Genomic DNA, 27322 nt, shown 5'->3' with positions numbered 1-27322 from the left:
CTTCAGAGTACTATTACTCAAGATATAGGACAGGAATGTCAAACTCAAGGCCTGGGGGCTGGATCTGGCCCATGGCGTGCTTAGGTCTGGCCCATGGGGCCCACCTGGACTGGCCCATGGTGCCCCTGCCAGTGAAAATGGAGCTCAGGAAGGCCACATGGATCTGTTTTTGTTGGCTGAGGGCTGTAGCAGGTCATCACAGCCAAAAATGGGTCCCCAGGGGACATGCGCGGCCCACCCGAGCTCTGTTTTTGCTGGCAGAGAGCTGCAGGAGGCCATCCTGGCTGAAAATGGAGATCAGGAGCATGTTTTCGCTGGCAGAGCACTCGGACCACCACAGGTGCCCCATCCATGAGTGACATCAAGCTGGCCATGGGCCGTTTCCGGCCTCTAGAGGGCCTTTGGGGGGAGGCCATTTTTTCCCTCCCCAGGCTTCTAGAAAGCCTCTGGAGTTTGGGGAGGGCAAAAAAACAGGACTACTGGGCCCACCGTGCCATTGTGTGCCAAAAGTGGGGGGAGCATGGGGGGGTCACATGCACATGCACGGGAGGGCGGGGCACATTGAATTACTGGTGTGGGCACACGTGCATGGGGACCCTCCCCGCGTTCCCCCTGCTTTTGGCACATGACAGCAAAAAGGTTAGCCATCACTGGGCTATTTTGTCATCTTCCATTTGATCTCCTTTGCTTTCATATAGATCAGGGGTGAAATTCTCCCAGTTCGGACCAGATCGCCCAATCCAGTAGCGATGGAGGCGGGTGGTTCAGAGAACCGGTAGCAAAAATCCCTGCCCCCCCCCATTGCCCAGCTGAGCCGCACAATCATCAGAGGCTTTTTTTTTATTTTTAAAAGCATTTTTTCTACAACCTCTTTGACTGAAAAAATGCTTTTAAAAGTAAAAAAAAAAGCCTCTGCCAATCAGGCAAGTCAGCTGGGATCGTCAGAGACTTTAAAAAAAAGAAAGAAAGCCTCTGTTGACCAGGCAAGTCAGCTGGAATTGTCAGAGGCTTTAAAAGCATTTTTTAAACAACCTCTTCAGCCGAAGAAGTTGTAGAAAAAATGCTTTTAAAAGTTAAAAAAAAAAAAAGTTGGCCACGCCTACTCAGTCATATTACCCACCCACCCCACCAAGCCACGCCCACAGAACCAGTAGTAACAAATTTTACATTTCACCACTGATATAGATGCTTTCATTTTTTCTTCTTTCCAGGCAAAATATATATTAAAAAGAGAAAGAGACTTGAAGATGATTTTTTTTTATCGCAAGTGCTAAAATTGACTAACTGAAAGGCAGTTAGGATAAAAATTGGTTTGCTGAAATAAAGTACTGAAAAGAAAAATGGACAAGTATGTAATCTGAGTATTATGATTAAGAGGGGAAAGGAATCAAAAAGGTTTTGATTCCTTTTCTGGGCCACTTCTTAAAAACTAAAAATCTCCAAAATACCAAATTAGTGATGTCTGTGGATCTAGATTTCACACTGCATAGAAAAGCTTTATCTGGGTGATTTACAAAATAAATAAATGTAATAAATAAATGGAAAACCAGAACAAATAAGTGTTCCCAGATCCATATTGTGCATCCTTTGGGTCCCACCACATTGTAATTTACATTTCTCCATTAATTGCATTTAATTCAACTTGAATTTTATCGTATTTGCTTTTACGTGGCAGAGCTATAAAGATGCGCTTATAAAATTAAGTTATTTGCAGGTTTGCTACTGTTACGGAGAGGCTAAGCTTAGGCTATAAGTTTCCTCCTCTGAGGGTCTTAAAGATCTAATGGTATGGTAAAAATTTGTAAGGAGTAGGTTATCTAAATATGTCTGTGTTTATGCTCTGCTGCGATGACAGTCCCAGGATGAGGCAGTAGCTCATCATTCGTCATTCATTAGCTCATATTATATTTCAAAGGAATTCTAGAAAGTGTAGAGCTTCTGTTCTCTCCAGATCAGCAGACTAAGGGATTCCAGACGTTGAACTTCACACAGCTTAAAGTGGCTGAAGTTGAGAAACCCTGCTTTAGATCAAGGGTAGACAATTGATGTTGGCTTAAGAACCAAACTACATTTCATTCAGCAAGCAATAACTACACTTCAAAAGCAGGTGCAAGTTTGTGTTTGTAAATATACACATTTTTATATTTGTTGTTGTTTTTTGTAGTTGTTATGCAAAATTATTCCCAAGGCTGAAGCTTTTTCCTTTATTATTAGAGAGGATACCAAGAGTCTTTCCCAGTCTTTTTGCTCCCTCTACTGTGATGTCCCTCTACTTGGTTCAGTCTGAGCCAAGAATGGTATTATGGCAACTGGTGCCTGATATGGAACAGACAGACCCTCCCTTTCAGAAACTCTTGATTGCCAAACTGAGAGTTTATGGTAGACAAAGCTATTGTGGATAATATTATGGAAAGTCTTTATAACACCCAAAAGACCTTCTTTGTGATCAGCTGTCACGCCCTGGCCAGTTTCTATCCTCTTCTGAGATGAATCTGGTCACGTACTGTCTTTTGGCTGAACAAGAGGACACAATGATCCTGCTGTTCATGGAACATGATACAAGCTTTCAGCCTGTCATCATCCAGCCAAGCTGGTAAAGAGGTAAAGAGGAAGGCTTATCTAGACTGGCCTAAAGATCCAGGGCCCCAAATTTTCCTTTGGAAGAATTTGAGAGACAGTATCAGGCAACATGGTGTTAAGGATCAAGAGATTTAAGTATTTTATGTTCTGAGACCATGGTATGATTTTATTTATAATGGCATCTGAAGAGCCTGATTGAATGTTTGTTCCATCTTCCCTTCAGAAGCTTGATGAAGCTCATGGTAGTCCCTTTTCTAATGTATTAGGCACATAAGTATCTTTCTTTCTTAATACCTAGCTGATAAACCAGGCTTTGTAACAAAAGCAACCAAAATAGAGTCATGAACAAGTTTCTGAGCTGCTTCAGTCCACCTTAAAGCACAAGAAGATGAAGTTTCAGGTAATACATATTTTTGATCTGAGCTTGTCAAACACGTTATTTCCAGCTGAGATTGTGGAAAAGGTACTAAGTGTCAATTACAGAAAAAACTTGCAGTACATATGTGAGGTTATTAATAATTACTATCCTCAGATCTGATGAGTGGGAAAAGTTGAGGCCTCTCTAGTACAAAGTTCCCATGAATCCTATGCTTAGAAGACAGTGGAGATTTTCCAGAAGAGCGAAATTATGAAAAAAAATTGTCTTAAAATTTTTATAGAAAAATGCAGTACCGGCAAAATGTAGCAAATGAAATTGGGAAAAAACTTGGGAAAAAGGAATACTCTACACAAATCTACAAGCAGGCTAAACTAGTAAGATTTGAAATAGTTGATGCTCCAAATGAGTGATGGTGTTTGTGTCCTAATTTTGATCCTTCAGTTGACTTGGTCTAGAAAAATCTGATATTGGGATTCTCCCAAATTCACAGTTGGTGAGCTAGTGAATCTCCATGCATGGAAAACAAAAGAAGGTATTTTTCTAGAGTGACTTTAACTATTAAATTATTTTAAAAATTAGTACTACTAAAAAATCAATTAAAGGTGTAGTGGAGAAAATACACCTAACAAACAAAACGGAAGTTACACCCTTTTTCTCCCTGTCATGTGGACACAACCAGGGTGAAATCCAGTTATCTCTTTACATAATCTCATCAACACAAATTTACCTTATCTTTCCTGTCCCCAGACAAAGCTGCTTGCAATCCCATCAAACCAAGGTGTAGAAGCCTGCTCACCGGCTCAGAGTATAACCAAGGGCAGGCTCCTTGGAAGGAAATTGCTACATAGAGAACTTCCAATCTCTCCTCCACCAACTGATGACTTCAACATTCCACCTACCTCACAATGAACTTTCTCAGCTCAACTGCACTCTTTGAAGGACAACTTGATAAAAAAAAATAGAAGTAACCTCAGATACATTAACAAAGTCTTGCCTAACTTTCCTAAACTAGCCAGCAAATCAATCCCAAGATTCCTGCCTTATATTTTATTTATTTTATTTTATTGGATTTCTATACCGCCCTACTCCCGAAGAACTCAGGGCGGTGAACAGCCACAGAATAAAACACATAAATACAAAAATTTAAAATAGAATAAAAACAAATTAAATAATTTGGCTAAAACAAATTAAAAATACCCAATAATTTTAAAAACAAATTAAAATTTACATTTAAAAGGGGAGAAGATTTAGGCCAGGCCAGCTTGATGAAATAAGAAAGTCTTGAGTGCGCGATGGAAGATGCGCAGATCCGGGATCCTCCGTATCTCCGGGGGGAGCTCAATCCAGATTATAGCATTCAACTTCACAACTTCTTCTTCCACTTCTTTCTTTCCTCCTCCTCCTTCTCCTCCTCCTCCTCCTCCTCCTCCTCCTCCTCCTCCTCCTCCTCCTCCTCTGCATTTCCTCTTCTCAATAGTAATGGTACCTTCCCAACACTTGCCCTCTAAGCCCATGCTTTTGGTTGCAGGCATTAGTAGATGATAATTCCTATCACTAAAGGCCTTCTATTCATACAAGTGAACCATAACATAGACTGTGGAGGTGGCATTTTAAATTAAAGATTCTGTGAGACTTAACATTCCCATTTTGAATTTTAAGTCCTTCCAATATTGCCAACACTACTACCCTATGCTTAATATTTTCTGCTTCATTTCCAGTGTTACAATCTTGACACCACTGCTCTTCCTCTGTATGGCCAAGTAGCTAGAAAATGTTGCCTCTATGAGTATTAAGGCCAAATATGATGCATTTGGTTCTGGATTAGCATGTTCTACATATCCTAGCAACCATAGGTTATAAATCACAAGTTACGGTTCAACAATTATGTGCAAAAATTGTGGTGCTAGGGACAATCCTTAACAATCTGACTGCATATGAGAGATTTAATTATAGATTGCTCATTTTAAAAATTTATTTTAAACCTGGAAATCAGTTGAACTGTCAGGTAAAGTGAATTATTGCAAAAGTGTGTGTATTAAATCTGGTCAGAAAATATCACTGGAGTTCTGATGACTGCACTCATGCACATATCCACCATATCCATTCAATTGTTTTGGCAACAATACTGAAGTGATTTAATATTGTTTTTTTTTCTTAGAGTTTATAAATCTCTCACCCAAGCTCTGTTTATTTTTTTCAGGATAACCCAAGGTCAGCTAGGTGTTGTCACCTGCTGGGATAACAATTTATTAAAGAATAGCATTTATGTTAGTACTTAGTCAAAATTTTGTCTTGTCCACTCACATTTTCTTTTTGATATCCCCTTTACCGTCTGATTTCTGATGTGTCAATATATCACTGCAGCCCTTGTCTCAATGCAAGGGGGAAGTGTGAAAGTATGAAAGCTCCTGCAATACATTCTTTCTGTGGCCTCTTTGTTGGAGGACAGCATGATAAAAACGAGGTTAACATGATAAAAAGGAGGGTGACATAGACCAGACTAGCTGCCCAAACTACATTCTGGATAAATTTCTGAAACAATTCTAAACAACACTTATCATTGCTTGGAATATTGCTGGGAAATAAGAAGAAATTGCAAGTGTATAGTATTTTTAAAAGAACAAGTTCAATTGCTATTCTAGCAAACAAAGAGCAATAGGCTCCAAGGTATATAGTTTATACTATATATATTATAAACTAGCTTATAATGGGAGAGGAGAAGATTAACTGTTTTATTAATTTATCTCTTGGTCTCAAAAATTTACCTGAAACCAGGTAAATTTTTACCTCCCCCCCCATTTTGAATCACTATTTTTTAAAATCATCTATTTCTTAGGGGTGAGAACACTTACTCCGTCAGGCCTCCTGTTCTATAATTCATGCCAACAGTTACTTCCATCTCCCCAAGCATAGAGCCTCAGCATCCCATTCCTAGTTCCTGTTCATAGTTATTGTTGAAAAGGCATTCCTATTATTCCATTCCAGCCACCATGGAAACATGCACCTATGGCTATAATTATTGGGAACAGCAGTTGTTCACAAAAAATAGCAACATAATAGTTTCACTTTCACAGCTTGCAACAAGCTTTTAAATGAAGCAAAGGAATGCCAGTTTGGCAGGTGGACATCACTTCATACCAACTGCTCAGTTTTTTTTGCATACAAGCAAAATGCACACATCACACATTAAAAAATATGAAAGGTTAGAACCAGAAATTTATTTTCTTTGGAATTTGTATTACTACTTGTAACTCAAAGAGCAGGGTAGATTGATTGATTATGTCATGGGTGTCAAACTCAAGGCCTGCAGGCTGGATTCAGTTCATGGGGTGCTTAGATCTGGCCCGCAGGGCTGCTCTGGAAACAGCGAACTATTGGCCCACGGTGTCCCTGCCAGCTCTGTTTTATTGGCAGAGGATTACAGGAAGCTGTCCCAGCCAAAAATGGAGCTCATGAGGGGGGCACCGCTGGCAGAAGGTTAGAGGAGGCTGTTGCAACCAAAAACGGAACTTGGGAGCCCATTTTTACTGGCAGAGCGCTCAGACCACCACAGGCACCCCCTGACATGAGTGATGTCAAGCTGGCCATGTCCACCCTGGTCTCGCCCCCTCGACTCCCCAAGGTCAAACACAACCCTGATGCGACTCTCAATAAAATTGAGTTTTATACCCCTGGATTATATGATTGATTTACCATACACTTGCTGGTCAGCAGGACAGTGAGTACTCTTCATTGTGTTCCTTTGAATTTAGCAGAAATAAAACTTATTGTGGATGGCTTCATATTGCTTTGTGAAGGATAGAATAGAAACCATGATGATATGTAATCCAATAAGTCAATTGAAAATAAAAATAGCAGAAGAAATGGAATGGAGTAGCCTGGGGCATAGAACAGTTCTCTGGATGAAAGTAAGCAGATGTATTCCTCTTAGAAGGTTAGAAGACCTAGCAACATTTTGATTCAGATTTTCATTCAGGACTGTCTGTATTTGATTTCAACTCACTGATTGCAATGTTCCTGGGGAGAACATGTTAATAATTTCCCATTTGGGAGTGGTAGGGGTTATGGAAACTCACAGATGTTATTTTCCTTTTGCAGTACCATTACTTTGGAACTTTTTCAGCCATGAGATTTGAGCAGTTCCAAAGGACAACTTACACACACACACATATATTTTGAGAGTATTTTTTAATGTTACTTTTAATTTTTGATTGTTTGATTGCACCTTAGAAGTTTTATTGCAAATTTCTGACTGTATTTCACCAATAGCGCAGCAGGCTAAAATCATTCAAACAACATTTTTGTTAGGAATTGCAAAATAATAAATATGAAAAATAATTGGGAATGGGATAGGAACCAAAGTTGTCAGTCAGGAAAGTGTGTAGAAAAAAAAATCTACATCAGACTAACTAAGGGAATTCAAACAGATGCAAATAGAATTCTAATATAAGGGGAGGCAAAATAGTCTGAAATTATTCTTTTTGCTAATTGAGATCTCATTTTTTCCCAAAGAGAGCTCCTAGTAAGATAATTGAATACCTGTTTCCACAACTGTGACCATCTCATTCAAAAACTCTAGGGTCTAGGACAGGGGTGAAATCTAAATTTTTTTGCTACTGGTTCTGTGGGCGTGGCTTAATTAGTGAGTGGGGCTTGGTGGTAAGGTGACTGGGAAGGCATGGCTTGTTGGTCAGGCGGGCGGGGCTAAGTCAAAGTCACTTCTTTGCCCTTTTTTAACCTACAAAACACAACACAACACAACTGGCTCACCCAGAATGTAAAAGCAGCTGTGCTAGACCCAAAATGGCCCCTGCAACAAGCAGGAACCTCACACAGCCACAAAAAGCCCAAAAAACCAACTTTCAACTTTACACACACAAAATTCCACATACAGCTTTGTGAGATTTTGTGTGTTTGTGTAGTTAGAGTGAAACACTACAGAAACACACTAAATCTCAGAAAGCTGCACAAATATTATTTTATTTTATTTTATTTTTATATAAAAGCAGCTAAATTTAAAACTTCCTAAACTTTAAATGGCTAGGTCTAAAAAAAGAACAACTTAAAAAAAACCCCAATTAGCTATTTTTTTAAAGCTCCCAAAGGGGAAAAAAACTTACCCAATAGAACAGGGGTCTCCAACCTTGGCAACTTTAAGACTTGTAGACTTCAGCTCCCAGAATTCCTCAGCCAGCTTTGCTTTGCTGGCTGAGGAATTCTGGGAGTTGAAGTCCACAACTCCCTGCCTGCTTGATTGCAGGCAGGGAGATTCAGTTGCTTGCTGATGTAATGGATTGCAGGGATTACAGCAAGGCGTTGCGACCAGCAGCTAAGGTAAGCAAGCTGAGGGGGGAGGGGGAGGGATTTTTGCTACTGATTAGCAGGCAACTCAGCTGAGATCGTCAGAGCTTGGATCGTCAGAGCCATTTAAAAGAAAAAAAAGGCTCTGATGATCACGCGGCTCAGCTGGGCATGGGGGGGTGGGGGCAGGGATTTTTGCTACCGGTTCTCCGAACTGCCCACCGCCATCGCTACCTACTTGCCCAAGCCGGTCCAAACCGGGAGCATTTCACCCCTAATCTAGGATAGGAATTATGTTCCCTCTGCAAGAATTTCTCAATTTGGAACCCCATGACATCCAGCTCTTCCAAGCTAGCTTTTGTGATAATTTATTATAGAAATTCAATGATACAATCAAATAAACAAACATAGTATATCTATGTAACTCATTACTTCAGGATATCATACTTCCCAAAGATTATCTACCCTTTTTGGTTCAATGATTAGACCATTGTTACAGATGTAAAACATGAGACTTTATATGATTCCATATTAGAACCCTTTGACACAGCAAAAATATTACTTCCTTGTGAATTGTTTCATGCAGAAATAATGTAAAAAATTCATGCAAATAAAGTGTCAATAGAGTGTACAAATATCCTTTCCCTGTGCAAAAGATCCATTTATATTTACTTATTAATCTAATTGAGCAAAAGTTATTTAAAACTCAATTAAAAGTTAATTGATAGGTTACAGATTAATTCTTACTGTAGGCTGTTAGTTTCACTTGCCATTTGTGATGAAAGACTATTATATTATCTTCCCTGAACTGCTGCATTTATACTGTCTGTTCCTGTGACAAAAACTTGAATTGTGGATATGTTCTTTTCAACTATTAGAAAAAAAACTTTTAAGGAGCCTAATTCTTCTTTAAAAAGAAAAGAAAAAAAGTAAATAGAATTCAAGGAAAACATTAATGAAAAGTTTCCAATTTCAGAAAATTCAGGAAGCTATTAATATTTTTTACAATCTATTGATCATTAATTCCCATCCAGGAATTAATGCATTAATGCAAACAGTTTTTATATAATGTTATATAATTAAACAATGCATAATTAATGCAAGAAAAATGCATAGACTGCAAAGTGGAAGATATTAAAAGAATATCATCCTGAGAAGTCAGAACTAGATAGGCTACTGCACCGTCTTTAAAATCTGATATTTAAAAAAAAATCCATGAGAGGATAAAGCTAGAAATACTGAATCGCAATGATTTCTTTTTGTTGCATTATCTGGATGTACCATAAAAAAACAAGGAAAAAAGGATGGCTATTCCAGAAAAAAAATTCTCTAGAACTGTTTCTAGGTATCATGATGCTACATTGATACTATAGAACTGAGCATTCCTATTCTGAAAATCTCCCTACGGAGTGACTAGTTCTACTCTTCCTTGATAGGAATAAGGTAAGACAGCTTCTTGTCTTTCCCTGATGAAAGGAGCCATTATTTTCAGAGCTGATACTTTCTTCAGGGCTCAAGCCCAGGTCCATTTAGCCTTGAACCTTCATGTGGACTGGGATTGCTTCCAGGATTAGGACCCATCTGTATGGTATGAGTTTTCTCTGGGGCAATGACTTCGGGTTGCATTTGCTGGAGGCAATTCTCCTTGAGGTTTCTGCCCAGTTCAGTATTGTCCTCACTAGGTCCCTTAAGGCAGGCCTCAGAACTAATTGTCTTCAACAAATCATCCTGAATCTTTTCAGAAGTACCCATTCGCCAAGGCAAATGCAAGTATTTGTTCACTTCAATAGCAGGGCTACGACGGTTAGGGTCAAGAGCCATGATGCGGCAGAACATACGCAAGGCAGGAGCTGTGAAAACTTTCCACAGGCCTGGAGCCTCACCTGGTATTGTGCGATTTTGCCAGATGCTAAATTCCTCAAACTTAGGATCAGGGCTCATTGCCATATCCCAAGGGATGCAGCCAGTACAAATACAGAAGAGCAGCACTCCAAAGGCCCAAATATCAAGGCTTGAGTCCAGAGCTAGAGACTCTGTCCTCTCTAGCAGGCACAGTTCTGGTGGGGAATATGGCAAGACAGCAGACATAGCAGATATGCAGGTGCCTTCCAGTCGTGTCAGGCCAAAGTCACCTAATTTCAGCTGCTGGCATTCTTGGTCAAAAAGCAGCACATTATCTAGTTTTATGTCCCGGTGTACCAGGGCTTTGCCATGCATGAAATCCAGGGCATCAGCCAACTGGGCTGCACACCGTTTCACTTGCACCTCAGGAAGTCCCTCCTGTTGAAGAAAAGAGTAATAGAATTAGAGAAAAGCTCCACAAAATTCCCAGGATTTCAGTGGAACCAATATGAAAACATTCTCCCTGAAATTAATCAAGGAGTCCTTGTCTTGAAAGCTTATGAAGAAATGCTTTTTCAAGATTGCCACAGAAACCATGCATACATGATATAGATTGGTTAACTGTGATAGGCTAATACTCTCTTTAAAAAGTTATATATATTTATATAATTGTATTACCCAAACTATCATTTGGTCAACTTGGGAACAGTTTAAAGAATCAAAAGAAGAAAGCAAATATATGCATAGAAAAGTGTAATTGTGACTTTAAAGAATAAAAGGGCACCTAGCCTGGTTGAATACAAAAAAAGCCCCCAAATAAATGAAATAGTATTTAATGCACTATCAAACTCTGTTCTTCTACCATTCCAATTACAAGTAGAATTTGCAGCACAGTTGAAAAACTTATTGCAAATTCTTCTTTTATCTAATAATTATCCTATCCTTAATTCACCTCTTGTACCCACTCAAAAAATATCACCCTATCATATCTTGATGAGATCTTGCCAGTGTCCTTAAAGTCTTTAGATTTTTATACCCCTGAGTTCAGGATGCTGCAGAGATCTCCAGCCGGTGCTAGCTCCTGTGCAAATCCATAATGAGTAGATGATTCAAAAGCACTGCCAATGGTTCGAAGAAGTGTAGGGTGTGAAGAGAGGCAGAGAGCAACACAATATTCCCACAAGAACTCCCTTCTCCCTGTGTGTTCTTTGGACATCAGTTTCAAAGCCATTGAGGTTCCTGCAAGCAAGGATATATGCCAATAAATTAAGGGATGCTGAAGTGCTATATTGTAGTTCACAAATGTAGCACCAATAATACATATGCATGCCCAAGGCAGAACAGGAATACAGACTTCTGTTTTGTTTTGTTCTTTAGATTGTATCTTAACCATATACCAAAATGGCTGACTGCTAACTGTGTTTTAGTATAATAATAATCAGATGCAGTGTATGTTGGGATTATATTGTGTTTTGCACAGTATGTTAAATGCTACAGGAGAAACTTTTCTGAAATCTTGATCAGTTTACAATATTTTTTTTAGATTTTCATCCCATAAGACCAGACTGATACATTAGTGATCTTTGCGATGCATTTTGACCTGCAAATGAACTTTAAAAGCCTTGTCTTTACATCTGGTAATGCTAATTTTCTTAATCACATAATAGTTCCTTTTTTTTCAAAAAGTACGAGGCTGGCCCATAACAGCTTGAACAAAGCCTTGTAGAGGAAGAAAGAGACTAGACATGGCTGGGATTTCCAGCAGATGCGTTAATAGATGCAAACAAGCTGATGAAATGCAGCTATTTCATAGGTCCTCTCTCTTTGCAAAACATGGGCATCTTTTAGAACTGCTAGAAATATTTACACTGAAAACTGACTGATTCAATGCTGTTTTGATTCTGCAGAATAAGCTTCCAAGTAATTGCAAACAAGGCATTCTTTGCCCTCCCCCATCCAGAGTCCATTTTAAAGGACAGAGAGAAATGGGAAAATAAATGCTTTTGTCTTATCTGCAGTTTGTTTGCTAGTTAGTTAGCTGTTTCTGACATTCTTAAAGTCATATTGATTCAAAGGAAGGGGTTTTGGAATCAAAAGATATGGAGTATAGAGGTTAATGTTGACACATTTGTTATTATGTGTATCAATGTCTTAGCAATACCTGATTGATGCTGTCTGGGTTTTGAAACTAAGTAGTTTCAGTCAGTACATCAATGGGAGACCTTCATAGAGTCCCAGGACTGGAAGCCAAACAGGGGAGGAGGGAAAAATAATGGGAGAAAATCACTTTCAAACTTGGAGCTGTTACTGCAACCCACTAGGTGGCACTGTGAAGCTAGTTAATTAAACAATACGGGAAATTTATATAATAGGGAAAAAAGCAAACATCCATATTCTGTATATTTTCTTGTATGGGTGCTGGGCAATCTGCCATTCATTTTCATTTTTCTTAAGGATTGTTTCCTTCTGTATGCCTTACAGTTGGGAAGCTAGCCAATTTGCTGCTCTATTTGCTGGGTTTTGCTTTGCCAAAGCAGCACCTGCTTGTTGGCAGCTGTCCACATGCCTGGGATGACACAGTTAATTAATTGCAGGCAGTGTGAATTGGATAAGAGCAACAAGCAGTGCAGGCTAAACTCAATCCAAGTCAAGACTTGATGAAATAAAAATTTAATCCCAACCTCAGGAGCCCTTAAATTCCTCATAATTAAATGAATTCTTAAACAGGGAACCTGTAAATAAGACGTTCCAATATGATCTTCATAAACCTGTAGCTATTGGACAACAGAATTAACTCAGATAAACAATAGCATGATATATCATGGTCTGGCTTCATACACGATGCTAAACTAGAAAAAGATTTGTTCGGTTTTGGCTTAGTGTGTTGTATAAATCCAGCCACTGGAATTTATAAATCAAGATTTGTGGATTAATATTATCACTGTCTTGCTCAATAATTCATGGTTTAAGTGAACCATAGGCTAGTCTAGAAATGCATATTATTTGCATTTGATGTGGGAAAAGCTGCTTCAGAACCAATTGGCACCTTTGCTGGATATACAGTGGAAGTTATTTGGTGAACAGGCAATCCCGTGGCCATGTTGTGTTACATGATAGACTTAAAAATATTCCAAATGAATTTATGGCTCCCAAAGTTTTGTTCACAAAGGGCTAAATAAATATAGTTAATATTTGGATTCAAAGAGGGGCAAAGGTGTGTCAGCCCTCACTGTACCTGCAGAGTTTCTTAGAAAAACTTCACCCTGAGAACTATGGCTTCCATGTCACCTGCTGATAGGGCATGAGCACACTCAAAATAAGCATCTGCCAGAAGATAATAAGGACTAATAAGGACATTCCCCTACTTTCTATCAGTTCCTCAAGATACTCCTTAGCACATCAGGCTGGCCCTTTGTTTTTTTAGAAAATAGAACATAGATTATGTTCAATATATTGTTCAACTCTCTGCTCAAGCAGGACACCCCAAACCATTTCAGACAGTTGGCTGCCCAATCTCTTTTTAAAAGCCTCCAGTAATGGAGCATCCACAACTTTTTTAAGGCAAGCTGTGCCATTGGTTGTTCTCATTGTCAGGAAATTTCTCCTAAATTCTATGTAAATTGGATCTTTACTATAACTCTATCTGTTGTTTCTTGTCTTGCCTTGAGTGCTTTGGAAAATAAGTTGACCCTCTCTTCTTTGTGGCAGCTCTTCAAATTTTGCCAAAAAATAGAATACCGATTTTTCATAGATTTCCATACCAAAAATAGAATACCAGTTTTCCATAGATTTATTTTTTTATTGAAAGAATCTGAGAAATAATGGAAATGGGGACCCTGAGATGCTCCAACAGATATATTGACAAACACAGGTTAGATCTTCCTGGCTATCCATATTATTTAAACCCAATCAAATGTTCACCACATTTATACACTCTTACCTCTCTCACGATGCTGAACCTGTAGCACATGACCATAGGAGCCACTCCCTAGCTCTCTGGTTATGTTGTATCTCTCCTCTACCTCCAGTTTTGGTAAACTCTTCGAGGTAATGGATATGAGCTTCTCTAGGAATTCCTCATTGTCTTCAGTGTCATCCATATTCTCAGCAGAATTGACATCTTGCTCATCAGCAGCATCTGAGGAGAGAGAGGGATATTAAAATAAGCTATTGCAAATCAGATATCAAGTTCCAGTTTCTCTTAGCATTGATTGGAAAATTGAATGTGATTTACAAAAGTTATCAGATTTCAGCTGAGAAGAGTCTGGGCATTTGATGATCCAATTTTCTTTCCACTGTGATTTTACATCAAAGTTAGTATTATGTGACTGCTATGCAGATATCAGTGGGAAAAGGTTTAAAGGAAAAGGTGAAAGCCAGAAAAGGTTTGAAATAATTTTGCTCTCCTTAAAATGGAGATTAAAACAATCTTCCTATATTTGTAGTTTGATCAGCGATGGCATTTTAAATGTATGTATATGAGTGCATTCATTGCCTTAATTTACTCAAAAGAATGGACTAAGGAACATTATGGGAGCAGTGTAAGTCCACTGGACCTACTTGGCTATAATCTTAAGACCTTACAAAGACTTTCTGAGTACTGATCCAGTCATAAAAGCAAAGGTGAGACTTTTTTTTCCTCTCAGTTGTATCTGTAAATAAATTAATTCCTTTTATGAAAGTTTCCTTTTATGAAACATTATTACATTATTATTAACATTACATTACATTATTAATATTAATACATTATTATGTATTTCAAAATAAGAGCAGTATATTTACATTTGCACTAAACCATAATGTGATTTGTTTGGTTTGACTTATTGTGTGAACTTATTTGATCAGAAAACAATATGTAAAATTAGTCACTATTAATATTATGCATTTTCGTTGCTATAATTTTAGCACTTGTTGAGGGAAATCAATATTTGTGGCATTTGTCTTCAAATGCCTGGGTAACTTTATAGTTTAGGGTATTGTGAACCACAGTTTGGGAAGAGCACAACTTCATGCTCTGTGTCAGGAAAGCAAATTAATTCACCCTGATTTGAGAAATGTATTTCTCCTATTAGTGTATTTGGAAGCCTTTGTGATTTCCTCAACCTAGTATTCCATTGTAAGGAAATAATAAATCCAGTATTATGGGTTTATATAGCAAACAGATTTCACAATCTGGACTCTCATAAAGTAGTTTATTGGGTTATGTATTGCAACCCTTAAAAGTGTTTCTCAATCTTTGAGACTCTTAAATGTGTGAACTTTAATTCCCAGAATCCCCCAGCCAGCTGACTAGCTGGGGAATCCTGGGAGTTGAAGTCCATATATGTTAAAGTAGCTAAGATTGAGAAACACTGCCTTAGATAAGTTGCACCTTCCCAGAAGATGAGCTGTAACGTGCTGAATCTTTCTCTTCTTTGCCACTGAAGGGAATGTGGAAATGCGGAAATGTGGATCCCAAATCTGCTACGTTCCACGTTACAAATTCTGTACGAGGTGAATAGCCTCTCTGATTTGGAATGATTTGGAAGTGGTGGTAGAAGAAATCTTCTCGTGCACAGTAAAATCGGGGTGGGTGGGTGGGATGGGAGAAGCAGCTCTGGAACAAAAGCACATAAGGGAAACCTTCGCTGGATCGCTGACCGCTCCCTTGTACGCCTCTTCCTTCGTGATTAAGCATTCCTGCATCCCTTCATTTTAACTAATTGAAGTTTATGGTATATCGCCAGCTATTGCCTAAGGTTAAAAGCAGCCCACACCTTTCAAAGATCTCCTTGGGAAGAAAAAAAGAAAGAAAACAGAGAAGTTTTTTTGTTACCTAATTCCCTTTATTTGAGAATTTCGGACTTGGCGTTTACAAGCTTCCCAAATGGTTCAATGCCCGTGTCTTCCAAAGACCGCCGCTATCTTTCTCCGAAAATTCCTTTCTTGAGCGGGAGTGCGGGGTGTCGTGCCTTGAATCCAAGCCTGGCAGGTCAGGGTGCGTTCAGCACAAGAAAACTCAAGCCGCCAGCGGGTTAGGAAACAGCTAACCGGGAGATGAACCTGAACCAGCCGAGTGACACTCTTCCACCGTCCCGCACCCGGCGGAGGGGGGGGGGGCATTCTGTTCGTGCCGCTTGCGTGTGTCTGAGCGATTGACTCTGCAGTTTCGAATCCCAACCTTCAGAGAACTCAGTTCAAATAGAGCCGGAAAAGCATTCTGGGGTGAGGCGAAAAAACGGAAACCAGTAGCACAGAGAAATCCTAGTAGCAGTTCCTTGAGGTTGGATAGTTTTTCAGCCCAAAGCAGGAAAATATGTCTCTGTCTGTTGGAAAATCAACTTGCTAACTGATATTTCATGAAATCGTAAAATGACAGAGTTGGAAGGCACCCAAGAGGTCATCAACTCCAATCACCTGCACAATGCAAGATTCACTACACACAATCCCCAATATGATTATCAATGACTGTCCTAGCTTCTATTTGAAAACCTCAGTGAAGGGCCACTGCATATGAGTAATGTGTTCCACTGATTGACAGCTCTTACTCTCCATGAGTTTTTAATATCTGTATATACATCTTTTAAATTTCATCCAATTAGTTCCAGTCTTAAACTCTAGAAAAAGTAAAAAAAAAAAAAAAAATTCAAACAGCGTTTCAGGTATTTGAAGACAGCTATGAGGTCCTCTCTCAACTTTGTCTTCTGTACGCCATTAAAAAGAAATCATTCAGAGGAACATAATTTCCTCCCTCCCTCAAAACAGATACTGTTGTAACTATGACTGTTAGCATAATATTAATAAGCTATTTCAAACTAGAATCTTTGGGGGGGTGGGAGAATCCAATGTTTTAAGATTCAGTGGAAAGTGCAGAAGACCTTTAGAATGAGTATGAGTCTTTTCATATATACAGTGCAACACTTGGAAAAGTTACCTACTCATATGCTGAAAAAAAATCCCCTGTAATCTTTTCAAGGTTTAGTCATTTGGGAGCTAGAATGAGTCACTTTTTAAATTTGGCATTGTAAAACACAATGGCAAAAACAGGCATCACTGAGGGATTTTGATGCTAACTCCACAACAGCCAAAAATGTAAACACGGAACAATGTATGGAATTTCACTGAAGTCTACTTTGCCTTTTGTAACCAAACTCTCTTATTCATGTTCCAATATACAATTCCTTATTCTAAGCTGAAAAGAAAACTTCCCAGAAATGATTTAGTATAAGTATTGAGAAAAAGTTGCCTGAATTTTGAAGAGTCTGAAAGAATCTATTGGAGAAGTATATAAACCGCTTAATCTTAGAGACGGCTGAGTTAATTTCAGAGAGATGAAGTATGCCTATGTCATGATTCATTTTGTACATGATTCATAGGAGAAGACATCAGGCATGATTCATAGCAGAATTAAAATGTACCATATGTTTGCTATTTTTTTATTTTTTTACATTTCAGTGGGCAAACATCACTTTGTAACAGCAATTACCCACAGCAACAATGATCATCTTTCACTGCATCCTTCCTCTCTTTATTATGATATAGTAACTAAAGAAATGTGAGTTTAAATATGTAAAACTGATTTGAAGGGCTATGTGGGCTTGGAAAAATCAAACTTTGTCCCAGTTGGGTCTATATTATAGGGATATTTGTTTGTTTAAAACATTGAATCAATAGCCTTTAGTCCAATAGAAACAGTTATAAAAGTATAAAACACAAATGTAATATATTTTAGAATTTTAAGGTCATCAATCTTGATTTTCTGGAAGAAGGACGCGATTCAGAGGTAACCATTAATGTTAAAGGAAAAAGTTTGCCTCTGCTTTTGCTATTCATCTATGGTTACAAAAAACTAACAGTAAAGGGGGCAAAAGGAAGATCCTTTGTTTCATAATACTTTTATGCAGTACTTTTAATACTGCACTACAGGTGCAGAATTTCAGTAGTTTTGGCTTTCCCGTGCATGTCTTTAGATTTTTCTTTTTAACAAAAGTTTCCAAATTAAACAAAAAATCAAAGTAGCCGAAAGCCTAGGAGAGAAATGTATAAAAAATAAACTAAAGAGGAAATTCAACATAAAGTTTAATATATTTTTAATTCTTGGCAGAAAATCATCCTATTATTCATTCAGTAGCCCTGAACTGAATGTCAAGAATTAAGGTACTTTTCAGAGATATTTCATTGATAATAGTCATACACAAGACACTTCTGCATAGAAACTAATGGATCACCATATATTAATAAGTGTCCCTGCCATTCATTTTTCAGGTGTCCTTCCTCTCTCCCTCCCTCCCTCCCATATTTTAATTCCTTTACTTTTAGCTCTCCATCTTTTTTAACTACAGGTAGACATCAGAATAGAATAGAATAGAATAGAATAGAATAGAATAGAATAGAATAGAATAGAATAGAATAGAATAGAATAGAATAGAATAGATTTTTTTTTATTGGCAAAGTGTGATTGGACACACAAGGAATTTGTCTTGTTGCATATGTTCTCAGTGTACATAAAATAAAATAAGAGAATGAAAGAGATGTAGATGTAATTATGCAATACAAATATACTTTTTTCACCGGATTGGAACTGCTTTTTTTTCTGAAATTAATCTGATAGAGAAAAGTCAGTTTTCAGAATCACATAATTAGGCTCACCTTAAAATAATATTACCTCTCAATGTGTCACCAAAATTCTGCAGTGAAAATTTCAAGCAAAAACCTTGTCACAGAAATAGAAAGTAGCATCAAACATTACACTGTAAACAGTTACATTGAACCTATAGGGTTTAATGTAGTTCATATAGTTAAGAACTATAGACATTCAGTGTTTATTCCCCTCACAGAACTGCTACTAATCTGATCAGTGTCTTTTACTTAAACCCAGCTCCCAGAATTGTTGATTATATAATAACAAAGACATTAACTTAAACTCTGAAATCAGAGTTTAAATCTATGTATCAGATTAAAATGGAAAAGAGAGAGAGTCTGACAACGGGAAGTTTGAGTTTTGCTGATTGGTTTTTTTTTCTCTCTCCTCTAAGTAACCTTAACTGGTCCATTTACATCTGTGAAAATAAGATGACTTATTTTGGTTTGGTTTTGGCTTGGTTTGGTTTCCAGGCCATCTTACTTACATAGCACCTCTAGTTTTAGAATGTTACTTGGCTTGGCATTGTCTCTGTAAAAAACCTATGCCTAGGTAGGAATCTGTGGACAATTGTTTTCAGTGTTAAGCAGACACCAAGGAAGGTGGGAAAGGGTTGTTTCCACACCAAACTGAGGGGTAGGCTCACTTTTCTTTGTAAAAAAAAGTGCTGATGGGGCATCGGATGCCACTGTTTGATCCTGAGCAGTGATATTAGAGCTCCTGCTGAGACAAAATCTCATGCTTAGGGGACCCTCTCTCAAAAACATAGGAACACTATTTAGACCACTTGGAAGAAATGCCAACCACTTGTCCAATTAATTTGTAAACAATTGTGTAGGATAGCAATGCCCCTCACCACAGTGTCCACCGGCTGCATCAAGAAAACTACATTATGTTCCAATCATTAGAACTGATTATTATTATTTTATTAAATTTATTTTCTACCCATCTCGCCACAAATTGATCATGATTTAATCTTTATCAGAATTCATTTGAGCTTAGTCTGGAGTTTGCAAATTCTCTCCAGCATGAGGAATAAATTAAATTCAATGGATTAGGAATATTGGTTTCCCTAGATCTGGACTGAAAACATCTAACTGACTTCTAGGTGACAGCAAAGAGATACCTAAAGCTTTCTGATGTCATCCAGACTTTTGCAGCTCGGATCTGGTTACTTAATATAGTTGCAATTTCTTCAACTGCTGTATTTATTACTGTGACTCAATGGTGTGTCGTGCTTAAGCTGCTATATCACATTGATATTTCTTAAACATCCTTAGATCATAAGAGGCATTATAATTCCAATCTTAATCTTTGCGAAATAAATCTTAGTGATCAGTGAAAGTTAAACTGAATAAAGTGGTATAAAACAATCACAGACACAGACATACATGACAGTCTCAAATTGGACAGATACTCTAATATAAGAGGAACAGGATTAGCTTTTTCTTACAATATATAAAGAAAATGTAGACACAAGTTTTTATGCTAATCTCCCTTCTTGAAATAATAGCTTTACAACCAGCTAGAATTGGTATAGTGGTTAAGGAGCCAGCCTAGAAATCAGTTCAAGGTGGTTTTTGAGTTCTAGTCCTGTTTTAGGCATGAAATTCAGCTGTGTAACTTTGGGTCAGTCCCTTTTTCTCAGCCCAACCCATTTCACAGAGGAGTTGTTGTGAGGAAAAGAGGAGGAAGGAGTATTGGGTATCTTCATTGCCTTATTTATAAAACAAATAATAAAGGCAGAATGTAAATATTTTTTTCTTTTGAACAAGGAAACTTTCAGTGCAAAAAGCAAAAAGAAAATCAAGAGGTGCCACAATATAGGGTATTTAATAATGGCCATCTTACTGTAATTTAAGGCAATGAATAAATCTTATTATTCACTTCACTAAAGACAGCTGTCCTAAATATATAAATAAATGAAAAGGCAATGCAGGAAAATAAAATTGCAAAAGCAATAGAAATTTTTAAGAGGGAGAATCAGCCTTTCTGATTTGTATAGTCTTTTTCTCAGGAGTCTTTTTCTCCTGAAATTCTCCTGAAATTTTATTCAGGAAAATTTATTTATTTATTCAGGAAAATCCTTAAGATTGAGAAAACATAAAATTAAATCTCCACAGGCTAGAAGTTAATTAACTGGGTACACTTAGCCTAGAACAATAACCTTCTTTTCCCCTCCTTAATTAAAATATGATGCAAAAGCAGAGCCTGCTTAACTTGCTTTTGGTTCAGATAACAGAAAAAAGACATTTGAATCTGCTATCAAAACTTCTCTTAACATAAATCCTGCTCATTTGTACTAAGAGATATAAGTCAACCTAACAACTATCAGCTTTTACATGTGTTCTTTTCCACTCACTTAAGCTGGAACAAGATATCTTTGTGACGTGAAAGATGGCTTAAGCATTTTTCCTCACGTACCAATTCCAAGATAAGCATATCACCTTTTCCTCTATAGTTTCTCTTTCTACTATTGTTCCCTCTCAATTCTCAGCTGTTGCAGCCTAAAGTACCATTTTAATCTCTGTATTACACTATCACTAGGAGGTGTTGATAGATTAGATAGATCTTATGTGAATATATCTAATCCATTTCTGGTCCCTATTACTTTTTAGCATTGTCAGCATCCCAGAACAACAGGAATTTCTCTCTTTTTAAAGTCTTTTTTGTTTTTAGCGATGGGCAGTGATATTCAGGTTTGATTCTTATTTCATTTAATTTCCCAAATGAGGTTTTTATTAAAAACAAAACAGAAGTATCTTTCCCGGCCCCTGCTTCTGTGTCATGTAGCTGAACTCCTGTGGAGAGAGAAAAATTACAATACTAACACAGACCATGGATACAGCTTTGTTCATGTCTCAAAATAAATATGACTATGATCAGAAAGTCATAGTTAATTCTCAGCTAGGATTAGATGTGTTCAATAATGAGAGACCTGAGACCTAATGAGAGATCTATGCACAACTGTAAAGATCACTGAATAACTTGTGTACCATCCCTCTTTTTCAGTTTAACCTATTTTATAATATGGTTTTAAAATTAAAGAAAGAAACTATCAATACAGCCTTGAATTCTTAAGAAAGAAGCTCAGGCTATAAATATATAAATAAGAATATTTAGAAATTGTTTACAGTACATGATGATTAAATGCAGCAAGGAACTTTCTTGCAGAAATTCACTAAGTGATAAAAATATAAAATCTATTTTTTAATACAAAGCAAACTTCAGTTAATCATGTTAATTTCCTTTGCTCTCACCAACTCCTTATGATCCACCAACACTATCCTGGAAGACTAAGATATTGATATTCTTGTAGCAAAAACATCTCCACTAAGTTTCACTGTTCATCTCACTTTTATGTTGAGTTGCCTGTGTCTGCAGTATCAGTGGCCTTCCTTCTTATCTCTTTAGCCATCTATGCTGCGATTGTCTGGTGCAGGGGTGTCAAACTCAAGGCCCAGAGGCCAGATCTGGCCCATGGGGCCACCCTGTAAACAGCGAAGGACTGGCCCACGGTGCCTCTGCCAGTGAAAACAGAGCTCAGGAGGGCCATGTGTGGCCCTCCCGAGCTCCGTTTTTGCTGACAGAAGGTTGCAGGGGGTCATTGCAGCCAAAAATGGAGCTCGGGAGCCTGTTTTCACTGGCAGAGCACTCAGGCCACCACAGGTGCCCCCCAACATGAGTGATGTCAAGCTGGCTATTCCCACATGGTCATGCCAACCCGGCCCCCCGAGATAAAACACAACCCTGAGGTGGCCCTCAATGAAACTGAATTTGACACCCCTGGTCTAGTGCCTCCTTCACCAATATGGTGAGTTATTTGAGTTATTTATTTATTTCCCACATTTATTATTTTTACAGATAACTCAAGATGGCAAACATATCCAACACACTTTTATTTTCCCCACAATAGCAACCCTATGAGGTGGGCTGGGCTTTTATTTTCCCCACAATAGCAAACCTATGAGGTGGGCTGGGCTGAAGAGGGTGATTGGCTCAAGTCATCAGGTGGTTTCTATGGCAAAGGCAGAACTTGAACTCATGGTCTCCTATTTCCTACCCTGGTATCTTAACCACTAGACCAAACTGGCTCTCTGGTTTCCTTCAGTATTGCCTTTTATGAGCTGATGCAGCTCTATTGGGTCTTTTCACACCATCTGGCTGCCATGCCTTATGGGAGTGGCCTTGAATACTGCACTGGAGTCCTAGTTTATCTGTTTAATCACATATCTCCCCCAACATGATCTACATGATCTCTTGAGAAATAATTAATGGAAGACTCCTCTCTCAGAACTGTGACTTCCAAGATAAGAGGAAAGGGCCACAGGGTCCCTCTTTTCTGGGGTTTGTCAAGGGCCCAATTTTTATGTGAACTGGCCTTCATAATTTCTAAATTATACAGTACTAAAAATCAAACCCATTAATTAGTATATCAGACCATTTCCTTCATATAGCTCTTATTTTATATTTTCCTGAAAACATCACCCTTAAAATAAATGTTGTGTAAGATAAGATTTGGATGGAACGTTATCTATTCAGGGAACATGGAAGAGACACCATACTAAAGCTAATTTATGAATTGGCAAATGGGCCAATTAAAAGAATTTGGTGCATTAGCAGGCTTTAAGTTTAACAAACAGAAAACAAAGATGTTAACAGAAATAGAAGATCAAACATAATTGTTAAGTAAAATGGATTTTAAGGTTGCAAAGAAGCTGAATTATCTGAGTTTCACCATGATAAATATGAACTGTTTCACAATAACTATATTATGACATAGTATAAATGTAAAATTTCAAAAAAATACATTAAGACATGGACTAAAGTTAAAAAAGATATCTTCAAAAAACAATTGCCTTGTGGTGAGATGGGTGGCGAACAAATTTAATAATATTCTAGGTCCTTCGGAAGGACTCAACAGATGGACAAAAATGCCAAATCCAGTCTGCACATTTGGTTGACTGATTGATGAACCAAATAACAATGTTAAAATGGAAAAAATTACAACTGACATTTTGGGAGAGAATTTCAGTGATAAAAACGACTGTCTTGCCTAGAAATATATTTTTTGTTTCAGACAATAACTCTTTGGCAATTCACGTACCATTTAAAAACTGGCAGAGGTTATATCTAAATGTATGTACAGGTGAAAAACCATGAGTGTTTTGGTTTATGGTTTCGTAACACCATAAGGTGTTACAAAATGAAAAGAGTAGGACTGAGCTTACCTGATTTTAAACTGTATTTTGAAGCTTGCTGTTTAGATTTAGATGAAAGAGAGGATGCTGCTAAGAAACAAAAGACTTTGGAATTAGAAGGACATGACCTGATATTTGGGTGGCACAGATACTTGTAGCATGACAAAGTCAGGATTAATGTGGATTTTTAAAAAATAAATATTATTTAAGGCAGGCCAAAAACACACTGTCATATTATACACCATAAATAATAGGCACACATAAATGGCTGACTTTTTGTGAGATATTAAAATTTTGTCAAGGAGAAGGTAAAATAAAATCAAGAGAAGAATTGGTGACTAAGTTGTCACCAATTGGTGACTAGTTGTCAATGGTCCTCTTATTTACGGTAGACCAAAGAAATTATAATTTTGAATGTTGTAAGATTGAGTCTGAAATAGAATTTTGTCAAATGATGACCATGTAACTGCTAACATATAAACACTTTTATTGAAATTTGAAACAGAAGAAGAACAAATGAAAGAACGATATGATAAACTGGGCTAAAAAAATGGGTTGTAATATACAAATGAAACAATTGGAAAACGTGGCTGAAAGAATTGTAATTTATATTATATTTAAACTTAGACATTTTTTATAAAATTATCTACAATTATTATATAGCACCATATTGGCTAGAATGTCTAAAGGCACTTCAAATTTAACTTAGAAAATGAACAAGAAGGGACATTTTATCATGTTTGATGTACATGTAAAATAAGTAGAAAGATCTAGATGAAAATGCATACATTGATTCAGAAGATTGAAACCCATGCTTTTTCTTTTGGGATTATTGGACAAACACTTGAAAAATGTTATGGAACTTTGTTTTTGTACGTAACTGCAGCAAGAGTATTGTATGCACAGAAATGGAAAGGTTCAGCACTACCCATGATGGACTAATGGTTGGTGAAGAGGAGAGTACTTGCTGAATTTCTTTGATAAGAGAAAAGACAGTTATCTATTATTTATTGATGATTGGAACTTTCTTATAGACTTTTTGCAAGACAGAAAAACAGGAAATGATTAATGGTTTTGATGATTAGACAGGATAAATTATAGCAAGAAGAGTGTTGCAATCATAGAATAAAAGATAAATTTATAGTTGTTCGTGTAATTGCTATAAAGAAGAGTGGAAGTTACTTTGTATGTTTTTTCTCTTTTCTCTTTTTTGCATTTTAGCTTTCTCTTTTTTCTTTCTTCTATTTTCTTACTTATACTAATTTGTATTGGATTTTAGCTTCTTTTTAAAAAACTTTTAAATAAAAATGATGTAAAATATATATTAGAAAAAGTAAAAATAAGTATTGACAACTTAGGCTGCTGTAGGTGATGTTACTGATGATGTACAATAAAGATGCTTTTCAAAGAAACAATGAATCCCAAGAAACTTGTAATCTTCATTTTGTAGTAAGGTATTTATGAAATAAAATATAGTTTAACAACAATTTTGCATATTTTCTGTTATTTTCATGAAATGTTACAGGAATTTTAGACAATTCTGGTCTTGATATGTAACCCTCTTAAATTTTCCCAGTATTTATTTGTTTTATTTTTGTTTCAGGGAACATCCATTCGGGAAGAAACAGCAGAATATAAGTACAATGTCTTTAACTGATTACATCACGAAGCACCCATAGATTAGAGGAAAGCAATGTGTTTAGTTCTTGGCTCAAGTATGAGTAAAAATAATTTTACACTGAAATTCTCTAATTAATGAATTCTGAAGTATTCTGGTATTCCTGTGTGCATTTCAGGAACTAGGAAGATTTAAATTATCAATAATCACAGACATTCTGCAATGTAATTTTCATACATTTTATAGCGCTTTGCTATAGTTAGGACTTGAGTTTTTAAATTTTCTATTCACCTAATATTTACCTATGTGGTTATTATGTACAATTTTTTTAAAATACTAGCATAACATTCCGAACTTCAGTGGAATTGACAATTGCAATGCTTAATGATAGAAAGGTATGCAATTGGTGCATCTAAGATTTAAATCTTGAATACTTTTAATTGAAAGTAAATTCCATCAAATGCAGGAGAAGCAAACAATTTTGATGTAACACTTATCTATATACATGATGGAGAAATCAGTAGTTCAATGAAACTGGGCTAAATTTTGCTTTAGGGATGCTCCAAAGTATTATCTCCCAAATGTAGTGATTATCCCTGTTCTATACAAAATGCATATAGATAAGATTTTTATAGTAATTCTTGAACGAGTTGTATGTTCATGTGTATAAAAATTTTAGCAGTTTGCATATAATTTATTACTCTGGTGAAAATGCATTATAGAATAAAACAGAACAGTCACAAAAAATATAGAGTCTTTTTGCAAAATAGGTTCTTCTTGCAGAAATAATGGGAAGCAGTTGCATTTACCTCCAACATTTTAACATAAATGGCAAACATTATTGAAATCTTTTGCTTAAATATCCAAACCTTTCATCTGAAATAAATAATTCAGATAGGTATTAATTTAAGAATATGCAGTTGGCTCAGATGCACAAAGTAAATATGTGCTGAATGCAAAATACTATGCATTTAAAGCATTTGTATGTTTCAATTAGTTTTAGCTAAAATTAAAAAAAGCATCCTACTTGTTCTGCAGAATGATAGAAAAAAGCAGTGGAAGACTGGCTTCTCTATATCTGATCTCCTAGATTTTACCTTGATCTGGGAGGCACTTCTGGGCCGGTGCTGGAGTGGAAGGCTCATGTGGAAACATAGCGGCAGACCATTCTCCTGTTGCTGTTTGTTTCTCATGTACTATGGCATTCATCTGTCCAGGTGTCATTGTTACTGGTTCAGACTTGGAGCTTTTGCTGACACCCAAACTGTATTTCCTGGATGTGCAAAGAATTGTAAAATAGATTTTCTCTTGGATTTTTCTCTGTGCTCAGTCTGCCGGTTGCTCCTAAAAAAGCTGAGGCTGTCCTAGCTGGTTATAATCTCTCCACTGTGAGGAGAAGGGAACATGTGTCATAGGCTCAGACACAAGCCGGGCAAGCATCCAAAGATAGGCTGGGAAGGCTAGAGGAGGGTGGTGAGATAACAGCAACAATGCACAGTGCCAGAGCTGAGTCCAAGCCTTACACCTCTGCACAGTTGGAGGTCAACATGACATACCTTTAAAGCCTTCAGCCCATAAAGGATGGAAACTCAGATGGAGGGATGAAATCTGAATGCCTCGATATGGAGAAACAGATCCATGCAGTAATAAAAGTAAATACAAACTTTCAGTGATAGCAATATTCATTCTATTTCAGAGACTGGAATAGCACGTATTAACTTCTGAGTGCAAATTCCAGTCCAGTTCAGAGTGCATAAACAGTTTGGAAGTTCATATGACTT

General features: G+C 37.2%; 1 protein-coding gene and 1 long non-coding RNA gene across 3 annotated transcripts in view; both read right to left on the bottom strand.

Moving 5' to 3' along the window:
• Positions 1–4089, bottom strand: part of LOC148114003 (uncharacterized) — a 10846-nt gene extending 6757 nt beyond the window's left edge. Inside the window, exon 1 of the long non-coding RNA XR_015734326.1 lies at positions 3687–4089. This is a non-coding gene — a long non-coding RNA (uncharacterized LOC148114003). The remainder of the gene's footprint in view (positions 1–3686) is intronic.
• A 4515-nt stretch (positions 4090–8604) lies between these two features.
• On the bottom strand, positions 8605–26860 carry LOC117668986 (putative serine/threonine-protein kinase SBK3). Of its 2 annotated transcripts, none has more exons than XM_034423073.3 (4): positions 15918–16244; positions 14043–14240; positions 11139–11341; positions 8605–10540 (listed from the first exon to the last, which is right to left on the bottom strand). In XM_034423073.3, the coding sequence occupies exons 2-4, from the start codon at positions 14200–14202 to the stop codon at positions 9767–9769; spliced, it is 1137 nt and encodes a 378-aa protein (XP_034278964.1). In that variant the 5' UTR covers positions 14203–14240; positions 15918–16244; the 3' UTR covers positions 8605–9766. The 2 variants fall into 2 exon arrangements, with proteins under 2 accessions (XP_034278964.1, XP_034278963.1); XM_034423072.3 differs by lacking the exon at positions 15918–16244 and adding an exon at positions 26639–26860 and having other exon boundaries at positions 9670–10540.
• Between the last annotated feature and the right edge of the window lie 462 nt (positions 26861–27322).

This window comes from Pantherophis guttatus, chromosome 4 (genome assembly GCF_059756535.1).
Source record: "Pantherophis guttatus breed Tessera chromosome 4, ASM5975653v1, whole genome shotgun sequence".
Classification (NCBI taxonomy): Eukaryota; Metazoa; Chordata; class Lepidosauria; order Squamata; family Colubridae; genus Pantherophis; species Pantherophis guttatus.
Note: the sequence above shows the minus strand (reverse complement) of the source record. Positions and strands in the feature narration are given on the sequence as shown.

Coding starts and splice junctions, on each gene's coding strand:
- LOC117668986 (XM_034423072.3), bottom strand. CDS start 26,765: ATGACACCTGGACAGATGAATGCCATAGTACATGAGAAACAAACAGCA. Junction 14,241..26,638: donor GAAGTGCCTCCCAGATCAAG/GTAAAATCTAGG, acceptor CTCTCTCCTCAG/ATGCTGCTGATGAGCAAGAT. Junction 10,541..11,138: donor GCAGCATCCTGAACTCAGGG/GTATAAAAATCT, acceptor TTTCTTCAACAG/GAGGGACTTCCTGAGGTGCA.